Source organism: Anopheles darlingi, chromosome 2, assembly GCF_943734745.1.
Source record: "Anopheles darlingi chromosome 2, idAnoDarlMG_H_01, whole genome shotgun sequence".
Lineage (NCBI taxonomy): Eukaryota > Metazoa > Arthropoda > Insecta > Diptera > Culicidae > Anopheles > Anopheles darlingi.
In genome coordinates this window covers 26,826,903-26,846,902 of record NC_064874.1, presented here as the reverse complement: position 1 = coordinate 26,846,902, position 20,000 = coordinate 26,826,903, and the positions used below count along the sequence as shown (strand labels likewise).

Here is a 20,000-nt window from a genome sequence, read left to right as displayed (position 1 = left end):
AAATCGATCAGTCTTTGGCATAACCCGAACATGTGCGGATCGTGACACGGGCCTAAGGACGGTGTATGGCAGAGGCTGTGCTTGTTAGTGTGTAGAGTAAGAAAGGGATTTGTGGTTAGTGTAAAACGTGCAGCTAGTTAGATAGCTTATTAAATTTTTAGTGAATATGAGTAAAACTGGACCGTGCGCTCGTTTGCTGGCATACATTAGCAAAGGATAGGTAAAGGATAGCATTTACGATAGCAACGCCGATACTAACCTCAATCTTACACCCTTTGACGCTATCAGAGATCTATTCGATAATAACAGATGGAATCGTGCATTACAGATTAATTTTGACGAATGGTTCAGCCAGCAACTGCTGGGAGAACTGAAATTTAAATCTCAAAAGTTCCGCATCATCCGGAAACGCATCATCTGGCTGGTGGGGCGATGGACAGGCGTTAGATTCTCGAGATCGCTGCGACCGCAAGTGTATCAAGCCTGTCTCGAGCTGCTGCATCCCTCGGAGGATCTGGCCGTTCGTTTGACCGCATCAAAGTAAGTAATCATGTAAAGATGCACGGCGGCTCGACCATTAGGTCATGGTCTTACTGTTCACACGCTTTCTCGTTCTCCGATCGAACGCACGCACCCAGAACCCTTCGTAGCATCATGGATGACTTTGAGTTTGTGGCGGAACAGTTTGTGGAGTTTTTGGAGCCGGCGATCGCGTTGCTGTTTGCTTTGCTAAAGGAAGCGGTCGAGTGTGAAACTAAGATGACCGTGCTGCACGTGATGTCGTTCATCATCGAGAAGATGTCGCTTTCGATTCGGATTGACGTGCATAATCTAGTCCTGTATCTGCCGCTCCTGTGGGAAGAAAGCCGCGAGCACAATATGCTACGCTGTGCCATCATCTCCACACTGGTGAGTGGAGTGATCAGTCGTCTGATCAGCGTCACGTAGGATCCTACAGTGAAAACATGCGTTCATACGTTCTCTCTTTCATGCCTTACTTTCAGTTACAAATAATAAAAGCTTTGTACGAGATACCCTCATCGGAATCGATCGTGACATTTATCTATCAGATCATTCAAATGAGCACGAACGTCAACGAAGAGTCGCATGTTTATCTACTGGAAGAAGGACTGGAGCTATGGGTGGCCGTTGTGCACTACAGTCGAACGATGACTCCGGAGTTGCTTAGTTTGTGCGAAAACCTGATACCTCTTATACGTGAGTGTGCAACCAGTGTTCGATCGATCGTACGGTCGTTTGGGGAGGTTAAATTTGATTAAAATGAATCATTTTCTGTCCGTCCTGCACAGAGCAATCTTCAACCAATATGCACATGTGCCTGGCCATCGTACAGGCGTACGTGTTTCTGAACGCGGAAGCATTCCTACCGCGGTACGGTTCCGAGATTGTGAAAGTGTGCCAATACCTGCTGACCGATCTGCGTGCCGAAGGTGTCGTGCTAATCAATCGCTTCTTCCTCACGCTACTCCAGGCCGCTCCAAAGTACGCGATCGAACTGTTGCGACCGTATCTGCTCGATGTGTTTCGGTATGGATTTTTATCAGTCTTTCCTCCCTATCTGCACCGGTGTATGAACCGCTGTTGTTAATTGAGAAACCTGTTTTTTTTTCTTCCACACTGTATTGCAGACATTACTATCAACAGACGGACTTCCCGCAAGTGCTGCAGGTATACCTGCAAATTCTATCGCGGGTGCTGATCAATGATCAAGTAACGTTTAGCTGTGTGCTCGGTGAGATGGGTGTACAGGATGCGCTAGAACGAATAGTGACCCGATGGCTCGACGGTATGCACCTGGTGACCCGGCTGGATGAAAAGAAACTGCTGGCACTCGGATTGTGCAGTTTGCTGGGCGTCTCGAACGATGTCATTTATGATAATTTCGCCGGCATACTGACCAACATCACTGAAACTCTGAACGACATCACAAACGAAGACGAGCAGACGGGTGCGAAGGCAGAGTAAGTACAATCCGAGGTTCGGCTTGGAGTCCAATGTCGAATTTAGAATGCTAGTGTCTTATGGGTTCCATTTTTTCTTCCACCAGCTCCCTTGTATTGAGTGATGAGAATCAGGATGATATCTGTGTGACGCTGTTGGGCTACGGGTTCGTCGATCCGGATGTGGTGCACGATGAGACGCCACACTACGGCCGCTGTCGATCGATCTGTATGCGGGATCCGACGCACGTAATCGTGCTAAAAGATTATCTACAAAATCAGGTACAATGGGATTGAGGACGATCAATTTTGACCCAGTTCTAATCGAAGCCAACTTTGTCTGCTTCTACAGCTTGTGGTTATGAAGAACACGATGGGTGCGGACCGGTACCAAGGACTGATGTCTACGGTTAGCCTGAATACTCTGCAGGAGATGAGCGAATTCGTGGAGCTGGGTGTCGAACAGCTGGCTGGTTTCGCCGTACAATAACCTATCCTGATCCGCCAATAGCCTTCCCACACTGCTCCACCAAATCTTCCGCTACGCAGCTAGAATTAACAAAATGAAACGAATTTTGATCGCACTCTCTTTTGGCAAGCAAGCAAAACGATCGAAAGGAATGTACATTTTCTTTTCACGACAGGACATTAAGTATGTTCGCAGAGTATTTTTTCCTCTCTATCTGTTTTTTTTCATTAACATTTAATGTCCTACAATCTTTTTTTGTAAATTGGTAAATGGAATTCGCTGCGGATTATAGCTTTCAGTTTTCATGCCTTACCACCATTTCCTTTGTTATGCAGTACGATTACGACGCTATACTTTACCTACGGGCTGTTTATGTTAAATATTGAATTATTTAATAAATTTGCATGTCCGTTGCCCGAGCTGGCTGTACAAGCAGTAGTTAGCAGCAGCACTAGCGGCAGCAGTAACATCGGCCGTACCAGCAGCTTGCTGTAGCAGCATCGCCACCACTGGATAGTTGTCTAGTTTTCGTCCATCGATTGCGACATTTAAATGGGCATACCAATGTTTAAATGTTTCAGCAGACGCCAGCGAAAACTTTGCCAGATGGTCGGTTCGGTTCCTTCGGATGGGTCAGTTTGTAGCGACGGTGTACCAGCTTATCCTGACAACATGGACGATCAAGAACTCCAATAAAAGAATTCACGAGATGGAATATGGTCTGATTATGTGTGTTTTTTTTTTTAAATTAACATTCAATTGAATTTATAATCCTAAATGAAAACGGTTCCCGTTGGATTCTATTTCGTCTGGAATATGTACTCGGAACATCAGAATCGTGAAATCCGCTTGATGCTTGGTACGTTGCGCATGTGTCTTTTCTCACGGTGCGATGTCCACGTGTTGTTACTCGCGTGAAAGCTCGCTTGGGATTCACTGACCCAGACCGTGCGCCGCGTGTTCGGCTCATCACCGGCTTCATGTTGATAAACGGAAGCACGTGTTTCGTCCTCCGGAAGGGATTGTTTTGTAAACAAACGCATGCGTATCAAGGCCAAGGAAGCGTCTCGCTCTCTCTAGGAGTAGCTATCGATTTTCCGACCCTAATCTCTCTCCGGCTCTCTCTTCTTCTCTCTGGTTCTTGCTCTCACCAACGAGTGGGAATCCATTTGATGCTGAATTTTCCACGTTGCAGCATCCAAAATCTTCGTCCACACCTAGATTTGGGCAAAGTGCTTTTGTGAACTTTTACAGTGAATGGCTTCCGATTGTTGAGTGTTTCTGTCGGTCAAATGTTTCAGATTTTAAGTGATTAACGGAAAACAGTTCGGATAAGTATTCTCGAACCACCTTCCAGTGAAGATGATCAACGCGAAGGTGGTGCTGCTTTGTCTTGTCGCGTCAAGCTCGGTCCAGGGTAGGTACAAGCAGAACCAAGAACTTTCTCATGCAAGGAAACACCCGAAAGCTGCAGGTGTAGAACACTCATTTGTCTCCTTTTGTAGCGTCCATCGTGCACATAGAGGCAAATCCGGATGCGAAGCGGCTGTACGATGATTTGCTCAGTAATTACAATCGATTGATACGGCCCGTGGTCAACAACACGGAAACGCTGACCGTGTGGTTGGGGCTGAAGCTTTCCCAGCTCATCGAGGTCAGCTTACGGAATCAGGTGATGACGACGAACCTGTGGGTGAAGCAGAAATGGTTCGATTACAAGCTCAAGTGGGACCCGGAAGAGTACGGTGGGGTCGAGATGCTGTACGTTCCCTCGGAGCAGATCTGGTTGCCGGACATTGTGCTGTACAATAACTGGGACGGTAACTACGAGGTAACGCTGATGACGAAGGCCACACTGAAGTATACGGGCGAGGTGTTTTGGGAACCGCCAGCAATCTACAAATCTTCCTGCGAGATGAATGTAGAGTACTTCCCGTACGATGAGCAGACCTGCTTAATGAAGTTTGGCTCGTGGACGTATAACGGAGCGCAGGTTGAGCTGCGTCACCTTGATCAGGTTAGAGATGGAGGCGAGCTGAACGTGGAAGACAGAATTAGCTTAAAATATCTCTCTTTCTTTTTTCCGCTAGATCCCCGGCAGTAATCTGGTGCAGATCGGTATCGATTTGAGTGAGTTCTATCTATCGGTCGAGTGGGACATGCTGGAGGTGCCGGCCAGCCGTAACGAGGAGTACTATCCCTGCTGTCCGGAACCATTTTCAGGTTGTACTAACGAATCAGCGTGGCATTTTGCGGCATTCTGTCTCACTGCGCACCCTTTATTGTTCACAGACATCACGTTCAAGCTAACGATGAGACGGAAGACACTGTTCTATACCGTCAATCTGATCATCCCGTGCGTTGGCATCACGTTCCTGACGGTACTTGTGTTCTATCTTCCCAGTGACTCGGGCGAAAAGGTAACGCAGAAGGATGAATACTGGGACAATGGATGATGACAATCATCCAATCATCTTCCCCATTAATCGGCTCTTCTACCGTAGGTCACGCTCTGCATCTCAATCCTGGTGTCGTTGACTGTGTTCTTTTTGCTGCTGGCCGAAATCATTCCCCCCACTTCACTGGCCGTGCCACTTCTCGGCAAGTATCTGCTCTTCACGATGATCCTTGTATCGCTCTCGGTTTGGACGACCGTTTGCGTGCTGAACGTTTGGTACAGGTAAGTCACCCGGCTGTTGCTATCCATACCCACACTCGAGTTCTCCTCCTCCGTCCACGGGGAGTAGTACTGGTCGAGTGTTTGTACAAGGCTAGTTAAAGTAAACTATAACGGATAAACAATGTGAGAGTGGCCACTGGGGATAAGGGTTAGTGGTTAAAGCTATCATAAGAGAAGGGTGACTCAACTGAAGATCCTATCGACTGAAAGCATCGAGTGGTACGTATCATGAGCAGGGTAAACCTCTTAAAGCGTTTCTTAGTGGTAGGAAAATGACAAATGCTCAAAGCAAGCTAGTGGTTTATAGCCAGAACTAAATGCAAAGCCAGAGCCAAGATTTTGCTATTAAAATAATGGCTCCTCCAAAAGACTTCTTAACTACCGTTAACCGTCTCCCACAAAATAAGCTGTTTCACGAGCCGTTCGTTCCCATATTTAATTCAAAATCAACACCAGTGCTTCGGTACCAAACCGGGCTGGGCACATGTGATTAACGTTTGAAACCATAACCATAACCATAAAACCCCTAATGCTACCATTACACCTTCCCTCCCTCGCTTCCATACGTCCGGGTGAAACCGATCTCTCCATAATTCAGTGGCATCCGATTCGGTGGAGAAGTGCGTAATTACATTGACGTCACATGTGGTGCGAGCCTGCCATTTGCATCGCGCCAAAGGCGGCAAATAATTTGACGCTCGATGCGCGCTCGATGAAGGGGGATTTATGGGGTGACCGTTGCCAGCCGTAAAGTTGGTTTTATAAGCATTCAACATAAAAAAAGAGAAGAACGAAATCACATTTGAAGTAAGTGTACGGTCCAGCTGTCCAGATCCTCCGAGCGGTCAGTCGGTCTTTCGTGGAAGGGCATTAAAATGATGGTGTACAACCATTAAGGGCGCTAAGGGGGGGGGGCGTGGTGCCGTGAACAAGAGATCCTTCAGCTTCGCAGCGTACCAAAGCTGCGTCATTGCCTTGGTATGTGTATCACGCACCACGAACACCGAAGCTGCCGTCAGGCGTAACCTAATTAACACTTGTTACATCCCCTACCTCCCGATACGCAGATACGCTGTTGTTGGGGAGAGTGAATCTCGCCCGCGTGTGTGTGTGTATGTGTGATTTGTGCCTTCAATTTCGGCCACTCATCATCATCATCATCGTCATTCTCGTGATCTCATGGTTGCAGCAACTGGGATGTGTTCTACTGTTCCGTCCAAGTAATCCAAGTAACCCTGCAAAAGTGGTGCTCGCGCGCTCGTCGCTATGGCCATTGGTCGAATTGTGCATGTGCGCGTGCGTCCATCACGTTTCGAGAACTTTTTTTAACGACCAAAAACCGAACGAAACGGACCCGGGTGCACCCAACCCAGGGCTTTTATCGCATCCTCTGCCCTTCCCCTGTGGAGGGGGAGGATGGAGCGAGAATGGTATATGCAATGGAGCGTAGTCGCGCTCCATCAGCAGGCCTACGTCCCACTGCGCTGATGGTTGGTGGACCATCAAAGGAACCCGGACGCATCTATAATCGGAAAAGGGTTCGCTGGGTTGCGTCGTTGGGTGGCTTCGGTCCCCGGTGATATCCGGTGGCCCAAAATGTCTCTATACGACCGAAAGTCCACCGCACCCTCCCCCTCCGCGCCGTCCCGCTTTCAGAATGATGACCTTCGCCACGATAAGGGAATGGGATCGTCAATCAAACAAGTTTGATGACCGTGGCTTCCACGGTGGCTCGCAGACATTGGCTGGCACCCCACGATAAGGGCGCAGGCCGGAGTGAAGAAGAAGGGTATAACTTAAAAGCGGAGGCCAGCGGGTCGTAACCATCAATTCAATCTCCCATTTCAGGAGCACATCCACGCATAAAATGTCACCGTTCGTCCGGAGGCTGTTCCTGGAGATTATGCCCAAGATTCTGATGATGCGCCGGGCCAAGTACACGCTGCCGGATTACGACGACTCGACGCCCAGCAACGGCTACACGAACGAAATCGAAATGAGGTAAGCCCCACCCCGCTGTTAACCCTCCTTCATGGTGCTAGTATGTGTATGACTGTGCGTCCCTTCCAGAAGCGTCGTAAAACCTGGCCACCGCTACACCGCTACGGGGACTGCTTATCGTCCTCTAGTGCCGCGTAGTATCCCCGGCGATTCACATTCACATTCGGTTGAAGATGGCTAATGTGCGCACGTGCGTGTGTGTGTCCTTTTTCCTGCTGATATTCCTGCTTCTAACATCCTCCCATTCGCGGAATGGAAAGAATTTCCAATTCCATGCCACAGACCCGAAGCAAGATCGATTTGACCCAGCACCTTTGGGTTCTGGGGCGCGCGCGCGCGCTCGTCACATTACCCCAAATGTGCTCCTAATGTTCGATCTCGTTTCGAGATGTGCAACCTACTGTCCTCCGTCTAATGGCCACGACAACGACAAGCTTTCCTCGTTCTCTCTCCCCTTTCCGCACTGTGTTCACCGTGTCGTCCGGTTACGGTTTGTGGGGGGGTGCGACATAAAATTGAATTATCAAGACTAGGACGATGACATCGGGCCGCCGCGATACGTAGCAGTCGTTATCATTAATTGACTTTCGGGCTCATCGAAAATGAAAGAAGGCAAAAAAAACACTCTACCAGGATCAGCGGGCTGCTCTGCGCGCGTGTGTTTGGAGGGGGTTAGTAAATTGAATTATTCTCCGTCAATGAAGCCATCGATGGCAACTGTCGGTCACCGATAGCATCGATGACGGTTTTGAGGGACCTCGCATTAAACGAGGTTCAAGTTTGACGTTACTGAAGCCATACGACTGCACAAGATGATGAACAAATGGTATATTTTCCAGTGTGAAACCACTATTAAGCTACTATTGTAAAGTTATTGATGTATTATCAATGGATCGGAGTTGGTTTGGGTATTTGCACGATAAAGAGCATGCTTGCATGTTTAACAGTAATCCGAATATTACAGGCTATATCATAAGTCTGCTACTCGTTTAGTCCCGCCGTTGTGTGCTTTTCTTCGTTGTTTGATTATACCAGATAGCATTTAGAGAGCTTGCTGCTGCATTTTGCATACGGACCACGGCCATCATGATTTTGACATTATTGAATCCAAACGAGATGTAGCGAAGCCGGTGATCGGTGCTGGTTAGTTAGATTTTATCGTGTTGCACTTTGCTTAACTCGATAGTCTGCCATGTTCGATCAACAGCAACACCGGACGGTAGCCGGTAGTGTTCCGATGATAGTCACATCTTTGTACGACCGTACGGACAACATGTCTGGAAGTTTGCTGCACAATTCCAGTGTCCTACGGGCCCTGGTTCAAGTTGGAGAAATTTATCATTTTATTATTATTAAATTCATTACCTCCTGTCCAGCTGACTAGCTGACTGGCAGGGAGCACGCACGCCCTATGCACTCAACCTGTGTTTTGCAGGATGAAAGTCCACGTCAGCCCCCCCTCTTCTTCTCGCTGCACACCACAACAGGGATCGTGGTTTGTTTGTTGTTTTGTTGTGCATCGAAAGCATCTCTGAAGTTGCGGACAGGGATTGCGTTTGCGTCAAAACGGTGAGGGGGAAAGATAAATGGCTCGATAACATGACACGAGGCCAGGGTTGTATGTGTGTGTGTGTGTGTGTTTTATGGAGGAGGAAGAAGTTGCAAAGATGTACAATAGCTGATACGCCGTCGAGGACGAGGACGATGAGGTTGGTCCACCTGCTGCTCGTTCGTTCGTCCCGGTCGACGGCCAGGGACTTTGTTTGCTTTTGCCGGACGTGCTCTGCACCAATCCAATCGCCTGGATGACCGTTCCGAACGTTGCGCAAGGAGCAGTCTGGAGGATCTAGGAGGCCTGGTCCGGCGATGTGTGAGAGATTGTTCCGGCAGGCTGGCTTGCTAGGCCTACTCGAACGACGCTGCTAACCGCTTGGGGCTCTATTAATGACGAAACCATTCCCTACGCTGGAGACCGAACCATCATCATCATCATCATCATCATCATCCGTGGCTCACATTTCATGTTTTTGTTTCTTGAACCTCTCTCTTCCATTCTCTCCACAGTGTTAGCGATTTTCCGGGCGAGTTCAAGGAGGGCGGTGACAGTTTCGATAATATAGGAGTTAATCTATCGCACGGTTCAGGTAAGCCACCCTTCAGGACCCGGACCGCTTAGAAGGGGGCGTACGACCCTCGAATGCGCCCGTCCGAACCGTGCTCGCACGGATATGATAATTTATAATTAAATTTTGATTTATTTTACGACGAACGCCGCAGTGTGGTTTGTGGTGTGCCCGAAACCAGTGCTTCTGCCGACCGGTCTGCCAGTTTGTGCGGGAGTTGATGCGATGAAAATCGTTTCTAAAATTGTTTTCCTTCTCGTCTCTTTTCTCTCTCTCTCTCTCTCTCTCTCTCTCTCTCTCTCTCTCTCTCTGTCTCTCTTTGTACCTTTTTTACCACTGCGTTTTATGGCTGGGTGCCAAATGGTTGCCGGAACGTTATCATCCCAACCGGAACCTCGCGGGCACCGGTGGCGATGGCAACCAACGACTCGTCATTCCCTTCGAACCCGGGGATGCTGCGGATAAACAGTGGAGGCGGAGAATGTCATACCGAAGCAATTATCACCGGAGGTACTGTCGGCGATACAGGCGGTAAGATTTATCGCCCAGCACATCAAGGATGCTGATAAGGATAATGAGGTAAGTCTCGGGTATGAACTCGCCGCTCTACGCTCCGCTGATGCGTTTCTGATAAAACACTTGTTTGCATTTGCATCGCCCTGATTTGTCCCTGTTTTTGAGCAGGACGCTCGCTAGCGACCTGCGCTAGGTAGTATACAAACCAAAGACTCCAGGAAGAAGGCACCTGGTGGAAGACGAAGTAAAAAAAAAAAACGATAGGAAGCTATCACGGTTCACGGTATCGTAATTTATCGCCTCCCACCGGTGCGAAGGCACGAAGAAGTGATTTATGGGTATGGTAATTGAAGATTTACTAGGCTTTTTTTCGATGAAAAAATAAAACGAGAGCTCTCAATTTGGCTCGCGCTAATCTACATTACTACAAGCGATTAACTCGGGAAGCAGTTGCCCCGGTTACGGGCAACTAAAAATGGGATCTGATTTATTGCCCAATCCCGGGGTGCCATTAATCCAATTGGCTTCCCAGTTGCCATCATTTGCATCTTGGGAGTGATTACTGCGTGAGGGTACACTACAGAGACGTGGTGTTTAGCATATCCGACTAGGCAGTCAACCATCGTCAACCAACTAACAGCCAACCTACGTTCTAGTTCAAACACGCCACATAGACGCTGCTCCATCGTAAGGCTTCTCAGGCTACGTGATGTTGTGTGTTGTGAAGAGCTCTCCAGCTCCTGGAGCTGAACTTCATAAGCCACGCCACGGCCACACAAGCAGGGCGGACGGGGTGTAGTGATGAGGTGGTGGTTTCGCGAATCGCATATCGAATCGCTGGATTATGATCCTTGCTTGCAGCTTGCTGTGCGCGCCATCCAGCGGAGGATACGGAGGAAGTCATCCAGCGAAGCCCGTTAGTTAGGAGGCTGCTAGTGGGCTACACTAATTAATATCTCGTTCAATCCGCGCTCGAACGTAATCCATTATGCTGATCACAGACAAATGGATTAATTGCGTTATGCATAGCGTGATTCACCGGGTTTAACACGTAGCCGATGGTGGAAGAGACCGCTGGATCACCTAGACAGGAAGAGAGAGAGAGAGAGCTACACACATACACACACACACCTATTTCTACTTTCGTTGCCCCTCGGTGCGTTGTTGCATATGAGACGTGGCTGAGAATCACTTCTAATGCTGCTGCATGTTATGCGTTGCGTTGCGTTGCTTGGGAGACTTCTACTTGAGTGGCTTTTGTTCGCTTTCTTCTTGAATTACGATGCACCTGCCGGCAGTGTGTGCGTGTGCCATTGAATGTGTCATAAACATATTTGCCTCTGATGTCGACCAGTTCCTGGTCAGGTCATCCGGTGAGTGCGTAATGCGTTCGAGTGCACGAGCATGATCAAAGCAAACAATGCTCCAGCGTCTTTTGAAGCTAGCGGTATAGATTGCTTCGATTGACAGCAGTTTACTTTGGTTGATTGAACGGTTGGACAGCGTACAGTTTACAGGATTTTTTTCTTCCCCTTCAACGTTGCACTTTGATGATGTGTTTTCTCATCTTGACAACTCGACAACTCGAAACTGTTGGAGCTAAACTTGACAGGTCCAGTAGTTTTAGGGAAACATTTTAAAAGGATTGAATTACCGAAAGCAGCGTAACAAACATGGTTGCCTTGGTGGTAGAAATTCATTAACTTTCGGCGCATAGTCATTAAACATGTAAGCGAAGCGAAAGTGAGTTGGATATAGACAGAGTTACTATCACAGCGAAAGAGAGAGAGAGAGAGAGAAAGTGTTGCAAATGTTTAAACAGTGCACCATGTTATCATCGCTTGTAACAACCCGTTACCAACCATGTTGCTCCTGCTGCTGCTACTGTTGTTACTGCTACTGGCTCCGGAAGTGAATGTTTAAATTTTTACTTAGCCGGAACAGCGCCGGCACCAAAGTTGCTCGGTCGGCGATGCGTTGCAGCTACTACGTAGCTGCTGCTGCACCGAACAATGTTTAGAAGCACTCCTAATCTCTGCTCATCCATCCCTTCCATTTCTCTCTCTGTTTGGATACATCCAAACTTTCCTTCTACAAAACACACGCTTCGCATTTTACGAGATCAAATTCAAACTCATGCACACACGCATAAACTGACACTCATACAGTCAGCAAAGGATGCTGGTTGGTCTGGCTATGGAAAACTGGTACAGTGCACCAGCATCACCATCAGCATGTCGGTTGATTATGCTCTAGAACACATTTCGGGGTTCACTTCGCCTCGTTTTGGTACTACTGCTGCTGCTGCACCGGAATGGTATGAGTTGGGGTACCGAAGCTAATGCATCAGTATCGTAACAACGATGTTGTGAGAACCTCGTTATGAGTCCCGTATCCATTTCTCCTAGCCACATGTGTGTTGTGGTTGTGCTGGGAAAACCTGCGGCATCTAGTTAGCCTTTGCTGGTGAATAGCGGCCCTTCGAGTGAGCTACTGGGCGCCTCCATTCCCTGTACTGACGGACTGGGCGTCTCCATTGTTTTAAAGTTCGTTCGTGGAGGACTGAACGCTGAAACTCGGGGAATCACTTTTGCGCACCACTTAATTGCCAATTAAAACCACAAACACCGTGATACGTACGCTTTCGACGTCACCGAGCAAACAAACGTTTCCCTTACCAGTGAGGGGAAGGGAGGTAAAAGACGCGGGAAATCAATTTGTTGATCGGAAGCAGTAACAAGGTCCTCTTCTCCTTGTATCCTTTCCCCTTGCGTGGAGCGGGCTTGCGCGCAAAGTACAAACTGAAGGCTAAGTAGCTTTTGGCAACCACTTCCACTTTCCGGCCTCACACCCTCCCACCCCTCCGGAGAAACCGCTTTGCTTGCACAGTAATGGCTTTGCTCCATTTTGCCGTTGGCAGCCCTTTTCGGGGTTTCGGGGACTACAGCCCAGCGTTACCACCACCTCCACTAGCAGCCTCACACATGTGTATTGTGTGCCGCACACCCTTGGTCCCCCTGTCCGGGAGCACCAAAAAGCACATTCCCGTAACGCCGTTCCAGGATGGCCTTCTTCGATGGTCCACTCCGAACCATCATCATCTCTCGTGCCGCCTCCGGTGCCGTCCGAGCCTCGAGCCTCTTGGGATGAGGGAAGAATTTAAAATAACATTATAAGAAAATGATGTAATCGAGCAGTCAACGGTGGGGGGTGGGGGAGAGGAATGGCTCTTACCCTAACACACACACATACCCCGTTCCCGGTCTCTACTCCCCGGAGGAGAGTCAGCAAACATAAACACCACACACCAGTGACAAGTGCCTCGAAGACGACGACGACGACGATGACGACGACGTCGTGTGTGCCTTTAACATACACACACAACTAATACAAGACTCGAGCGAAGCATTTACTGAGAACAGCCACAGCGGCAACGGCCACGGGAACAGCCCAACAGCTGAGCTCAGCACGTTACCCGGCCGGCCGGCCAGCCAGCCATCAAGCCAGGGGCATCAAGTCGTTTCTTGGGATTCTCTGTATGTGTGTTTGTGTGAGCAAATGTGTTTGTGTGTGTGTGTGTGTGTCAGTGGTTGTGCCTTAAAACCAAAATCTGAACGTTTCATGCGCTCCGTCCCAGCCCCCAAAGGAGTGTTTTCACGAGAGTTTTGCACGAGCTGTTCCACCCCCTGTGGCAGTGACTGGGACTGGGCCATTCCATTCGTTCCTTCCCACTCCCCGGGAAAGGCCCGAGAGTAACACAGCCTGTAAGCACAAGCACAGGGTGGTTCTGTGTGGTTTGCGTTTTGGAGGAAAAATGTTCTACAAATCATTTTGTAAAATTTTGCACATTTCGATCGCAGTAGTCATTGGAAAAAATAAAACATAACAATAAATAAATTCTCTCACCGCACCGTTTGGGTATGTCGTGATCACGTGATGCACCTGAACACCCTGTCCCTGTTGGATGCTTCGGGCACGTTTCTACCTCGCCAACCCGCCCATCAACTATCCATCGTTCCGTACACCTTCCCCATGGTTTGGAACACATTTGCTCTCACATAAGCGAAAAATGTGGTAGAAATTCCTTTGATGTTGCCTCGCCTCGACGCCACGCCTCGATACACACACACACTCGCACAGATACAGGCGATACCACGAATGTCAGTGTGTCAGCACTGTCAGCCAAAGGATGGGGCCACGTGAAGGACGCGCCGATACGATGGCCTCATAGTTGAAACATGCTCGAGGCTGTTTATTTGTTTGCTCGGTTATTTTTGTTGCTCCAGCACAAGCTCCAGCATTCCTCTACTCCCTAACCCCTGTCACGCTCCTCCGACGAGGTCCATGGTGATTGGCCGTCAAAATAGTCGTCGTCTCGTTGGACCGGTCCGAACGTTGGTCGGTTCACACGCACCACCTCCTCGGTGCAGACCTGCCCGACGCTCATTCCGCCCCGGCGGTGCTACACGGTGCTGTATTTTGATTTGATTTACTTGATGGAGCGTGATGCCAATGGACATGAAACACAGCAACGGAACGAAAACGAAACACACAATTTCTCATGCAAGCGCGCTTGCAGCGAAAGGAAACGGTCTGGCCCGGAATTTGCCAGAAATTCATTTGCGGAAGAAACAACAGCAGGCTCGAAGGAACCCAACCGGCTGCAGCACTGTAACTGTAACTGGTTGTTGCACGTGTCCTGCTTTTGTTTTCGCAATCTTCCCCCGGAATGATGCCGAGATGAACCCCAAAAACCCAGATGAGACGCGGAATTCATTGTCGGCCATTAAGGGACGACGGAACGGCATTGAGGTGGAAGGTTGTAAAAGCGATAGTGGGAAGCGCATAAAGCAACGCATCGGGGAGTGGGCTGCATTCCCTTCGCACGGACCTGTTGATGATTGCAATCCAAGCCAGAACCTCCTCCTGCGGTGTTTGCGAACTCCAAAATGCAAAAGCACGCAAGAAGGAAGGCAGCAATTTGGTGTTGGCCCGGGCGTCGCAACCATTCCCTTCTTCCTTCTGGCACTGCGTTTGCGAAACGTTTCATCTAGGATCCTGCCCACGAGGGAACGAGATGCCACTTGGCCCTTTATCTTTTCCATTCTTTTCACCTCCCTCTTTGTAATCTTCGGCACGTCGCCGTTCCGGGGTCATGTTGCTCAGCCAGCTGGCTGAATGTGGGGATTCCCGCAAACCTCCACCTCCTTCTACTTCTCCTCCTCCGAGAGGGGCGCTTTCTTGAGCAAAACGGGGCGCGTTTTGGGGATGTGTATGTGGCGGTAGAACGTGGCTTGAAACGCATTAAAATGCGTTCCAGCACAAAATGGCCTCGAGGCCACAGTGCTACTTCGGTGCTGTTGCTGATGCTCGGGGTGGTGGTGGTGGTGTTGGAAGTTGTAAGAATTTCCACATTTCTTCTTCGCCCTCACCCCGGTGCACACTTCTCGCACCGTACCCGTGCGCCCGGGGGCTACGCTTTCACTTCGCAGCAGCGGAATGGAGCAACAGCATGAAACGAAGGAGTTGAAGTTGGGTCGGGGTTGCCGCGAAAGCTTCTCATCCCCGCTTCCCGATTCTCTCTCTCTCTCTCTCTCCTCTCCGGAGAATGAAGAAACCCATTTTCACCATTCGTCCGTTCGCTGCTGCTGCTGCTGCTGCTGCTGCACACAGCCACCAACCACGCAAACCATCACCGTAATCGTAAAGAACATCCATTTTCACGGGACTCAATATCCTTGAATATCGCTCGGCGTTGGCGGCCACATCATCGGTGGCGCGTGTGGTGAGGGTTAAAGGCTAAAGGGCAGGACAGGGCAGCGGATGAAGGCGAGGGTGCGAAATGTGCTGGAATATGAGTTTTTAAAAGATATCAGACGAATAATGGAACGGGAACGGGGGCGGGAGGGGAGAATGGTGCCGTGGGGAAGATGGTGTGGTAAATGGTTGAAAATGGTGATTCCGCCCTTCGTGCCCCGTCAGCAGCAGCAGCGAGCGCAAACCTGGAGTCAGCAGTCCAGCGCGGAGGCCCGCGTTGTGGCGAAGACTTTAAAGTCTCGTTTCTAACAGTATAAGGTTTAGTTTTCCGTTGGTCTTTGCGGCATGCCGTGGTCGTGGCGGTGAATCGATTAAAGCACTCCACTTGAACCGGTCACTAGCCACTGTCGGGGCAGCAGCTACATCAGCCAAACCCGGTGCAGCACTCTGGACCGAGGCCCGTCTGGTATAATTAAGGGAGGAATGAAAATATTTGCCTTCTGTTTAGGGCACACGCTGGAACGGAGCAGCATCCAGGGGAATGGTCGTGGCTTTAGTTGTGGCCTTGTATTGGCCCCGCGTTTTGTGAACGGCCATTTCGATTCCGGTGGAGTGAAGGTGGGGGCCAATTTGTCGAGCGTTGGTCGTTAGGTGTCGTTAAGTGTGCGAGCGAGCGCGCGTGAACCGGAAATCGTAAAGCGATCAGTGAAGGGACCATCGCCACCGCCACCGCCACCGACCTTTGGCCGAGTCCGATCGATGTAACGCGATAAAGCAAATGATGATGCGTCCGGTTAGGTTTGGTTTTGCGAAACTGGTTAGCTTCGACCGTTGTACGCTTACAAACACACCGCTCCACCTCCGGTTGGTTTCCCGCAAAATGGTACATGATCACGGTGGTGTTGGTGTTTTTTTGGAAGTGGGGCGGAAAAATTTCGTAGAATTTATTTGCACTTTTGATTATTACGGTAATTACTTGCTTTCTGGGAATACTATCGTAACAGCAAAGGTTTGCCGTTTTGCTGTTGTCGTTGGGGTGCGTTGGTGCTGGCAGAGGCAGAGAAGTAAAACGTTTTCGCTTTAGTCCGTCCACTCCAGTTCAATCGATGCGGTGTGAAACGTGTGAATAAGAGGGGTTTACATTTTTGGAAATGTAATTAAAGCTCTAAAACAAATGTAAAGTGATTGGTGTGTTTTTGGCTTTAAGTAGCTTCAAATGATAGGTTTTGAGTTTCAGACTCTTGGGGAAAACAGTTGGTAACAGCTGTCCGTTCACAGATTGCTTTTTATTTACCTGTCTCCCCTATTTAAAGTACTGACAATGTGTATATTTTATTTTTACCTTTTTATTTGTTTGTAAAAGGCGAATTTCATGATTGAAACGAATTAAAAAATATCTCAAAGAATTAAACAAAAAAGCAATCATAACAATCAATGGCTACTTATCACCAAATCGTTAATGGTCGTTTTAGTTTCTAATGTTTGTTTTCTCTACATTATATTCTATGATCTAGGAGGCCTTTGTGATTCCCGATTGGGTTTATACTTTGTAATGCTCATTTTATTTGAACCGTAAAAAAGATTCGTTTTCTTCGTAATTATCTTTCAATTACATTTTCAACAACAAATTGTTCATCCGTGATCTGCGGTCGATTATGGTATGGATCCAGATTCCCTGTTGTGAAACGACGACAGAACAACAACAAACCGTTACATTTTTTCGATCGTGTTTTCTGCTCGAATGACGTTGTTTGTCCTGTGGTGTTGTCCTGTTACTTTTCCGCCATTTCCTCGGACTCGGTTTCTTGTTAAACAACTCAAACATGAATCCATTCGAGCTGGCAACACGGTTGCAGAGTTGCAGTGTTTTATTAACGCATGGCCTTCTGCTTCGTCATGTTGGTCTTTCGAGTAACCGACCGATTCTGGCTAAAGTCGAGCATTAAATTATCATTATTAAAGGTCGTTGAATGGGTTCATCAAAAATAGGAATGTAGCGCTAGTTACGTTAGTAATGCTCCCAAGCAGTATTTGTTTCTAACATTTTCTGTGTCTAGTTTTGAGTATTTTGGAAACCTCTCAATAACCTTTCATACAATCGATTGAATGCTCCCATCCGTAAGGCGAAATATTAAACAAACGCAGAGGCAATATTAGGGAATTATGATGCACAATTTACGGGGTTTAGCTACTAAGCATCCCACATATCTTTCGCTACCCAACCCGAGCCAACCATCTTTCGCCGTTCTTTGCAGACGGACCGCAGGTGAATGCGGATGATGGTATATATTACCCGACCCGACCCGACCCGTGTTCGCTCCTGGCAATGAAAAAGCGTTTAGATAACCGGTCCTCGGTCAACGAGGAACCGGCATGTGTGTGTGCGCGCGCGGGAGGGATGTGGGTGTAAAGGGCAGATTAGTTTGGCTAAAAAATGGCCATCGCGTACCCCGCGTACACACACACACAGCATTCCGGCCGGTTTCGTTCGGGTTGATCGATGTCGATATTTCACGAGCCAAACACGTGGTCAGGGCACCAACCAACCAACCAACCGTCGCTGCTGGCAGCCTGGCAGGGGCTGAGGATGGAAGGTGAATAATGTTCGCGGTCTAGCGACGTAGGATCTCTACCCGGGGAGTTTGGCTGGCCACAAATGCACACGACGGCGGCGGCGGCGGCGACGGTGGCGATGATAAAAAAGGATACACGCGACCACCAAAGAGGGGCAGTTAAAATGATAAATAACAAATGCAGAGACCGGCCGGGGAATGGGAGAGGCAAGGAAGGAAGGGCTTCTTTGGCTTTGGCCCTCCAATACACGGTCCACGGCGATGCGGATCCTGGTTGCGGACATTGACTCTTTTCGTCGTTTTTTTTCTTCTCCGCTCAAAACACGGTACGCAAAGTGATCCGGGTGTCCTGAGCACGCGGGAAAGCCGGTCCCATCGGACCGAGACCGAAAAGGGACGCGTGTATGACATGTACACGCTAGGTGCTAGTCCATTACAGCTCATTGAGAATTCCCTTCAGCGTTCGGACGATTTGATACCCAAGTACCATCGTCATCGCATCCGCTCGTTTCTGCACCCCTTTGGTAACTGGTCTTGGTGCCCCTTTCAAGGTCAGCACTTTGCTCCACAAGCGGTGTATTTGCTTTGCGTTGAGGCCGGCTGCTGTACCACCCTCAGGGTTTGGGTTTCTGTAGCGAAATGGTGTGCGGCTTATGCGAACGTTGCTACGCATTTGAATGGATTTGATAAAGTATTAATGGGAGAGTAAGAAGTGTACTCCCGTAATCGGTACGCACTCGAAATGCTGATACATGGGTAGGAGTTGTTTGGCTACTTGGATGGAGTTTACTGTCAAAGAGTGATCTTGGTTGTAGCTGTGTCAATGCTTCACGGTCCACAGTCTACTTCGATTAATTCTTCGAGCGGTGATAGTGACCCCAGGCTGTGATCCAATTTATTTCGTTTGGCCGTACCAAGTATTCGAAAGTAGTTTGAGTAATCAAGAAACAAATGTCCCATTAATCTCATACTTTGATGGCAGATATGGCCGTAACATCTAAGCAAGTAGCTCACATCTGAGAAGATCACTATTACCATCGAACGAATTTCAAGAAATACACATTTAGACGTAACTAAGACTTTGGATGTTTAATTGACGCAATGACAACCGTAATCACCGTTGAAGGTCGTGAAAAACCAAACGAAATGAAGCACAACTTTAACTTTTGTTTATCGAAAATTGAACCCCTCCTCCCGTTCACAGGCTATCATTTAACAAATAATCAGTTGCCGGTTCCGATCCGCTCCAGCTGGTATCATTGTCGGAGCTGCAACCCTACCTTCGCCACCAACTCGATGTCAAACGCAGAACTGCCAGGTGGTGCCAACGATGGGACTCGATTATTGTCAACCATTTGCCAAACTCGTTAACTAGCCAGATGAGCGATTCCGATAAGACCGGTAAAGGCTCGGACGTCGGGCCTTTCGCGAAGATTTCGCGATTGTTTGTTTGCTTTTTTGGGGTTTGCTTCGGGCACGCGCGGTCATGTTTTGTTCGCCAATTTCTTGTGCCATTCGCACACCTTGACAGCCCTTCTTTTTTCAACATCGGCCACGCGGTGTGCGCATGTAATAAGCTGTCGACTTTAATTGGGTATTCTTCTGGGAGTCTGGGGGAAAAGTACAGGAATCGGAAAATAAAAAAATAAACCCTTGGAGTTAAGATTTTCGATTCTCGGATTCTCGGTTGCCATTGGTTACGGCGCGCCCGCTGGTCAGGATTCGGATTCGGACCTGAATCCTCCAAACATCACGGGAAAAAGCTGGCACGAACTTTAGCTGAACCCCTGGCTAAACTAGCTGCTTAGCCGTACCGGATCGTTTGTCCAAGACAATCCTCCCTCTTCCGCTGGTTCCGAACGGATCCGGCCGGACCCCGGATTGGTACGGATTTCATGTTTCGGGGCGAGCGGACCAGCA

General features: G+C 48.8%; 2 protein-coding genes across 2 annotated transcripts in view; both read left to right on the top strand.

Annotated features, from left to right (window-relative positions):
- LOC125947906 (importin-11) overlaps positions 1 to 3,141 on the top strand; it is a 5,837-nt gene extending 2,696 nt beyond the window's left edge. Inside the window, exons 6-12 of the mRNA XM_049673434.1 lie at positions 329 to 540; positions 639 to 909; positions 1,005 to 1,218; positions 1,311 to 1,548; positions 1,650 to 1,982; positions 2,069 to 2,243; positions 2,314 to 3,141. Of these exons, the coding sequence (XP_049529391.1) occupies positions 329 to 540; positions 639 to 909; positions 1,005 to 1,218; positions 1,311 to 1,548; positions 1,650 to 1,982; positions 2,069 to 2,243; positions 2,314 to 2,451 (1,581 nt within the window). The 3' untranslated portion in view covers positions 2,452 to 3,141. The remainder of the gene's footprint in view (positions 1 to 328; positions 541 to 638; positions 910 to 1,004; positions 1,219 to 1,310; positions 1,549 to 1,649; positions 1,983 to 2,068; positions 2,244 to 2,313) is intronic.
- A 494-nt stretch (positions 3,142 to 3,635) lies between these two features.
- LOC125947948 (acetylcholine receptor subunit beta-like 2) overlaps positions 3,636 to 20,000 on the top strand; it is a 20,856-nt gene continuing 4,491 nt past the window's right edge. The window contains exons 1-8 of the mRNA XM_049673557.1: positions 3,636 to 3,847; positions 3,936 to 4,447; positions 4,521 to 4,653; positions 4,723 to 4,850; positions 4,935 to 5,110; positions 6,959 to 7,111; positions 9,176 to 9,255; positions 9,704 to 9,813. Of these exons, the coding sequence (XP_049529514.1) occupies positions 3,793 to 3,847; positions 3,936 to 4,447; positions 4,521 to 4,653; positions 4,723 to 4,850; positions 4,935 to 5,110; positions 6,959 to 7,111; positions 9,176 to 9,255; positions 9,704 to 9,813 (1,347 nt within the window). The 5' untranslated portion in view covers positions 3,636 to 3,792. The remainder of the gene's footprint in view (positions 3,848 to 3,935; positions 4,448 to 4,520; positions 4,654 to 4,722; positions 4,851 to 4,934; positions 5,111 to 6,958; positions 7,112 to 9,175; positions 9,256 to 9,703; positions 9,814 to 20,000) is intronic.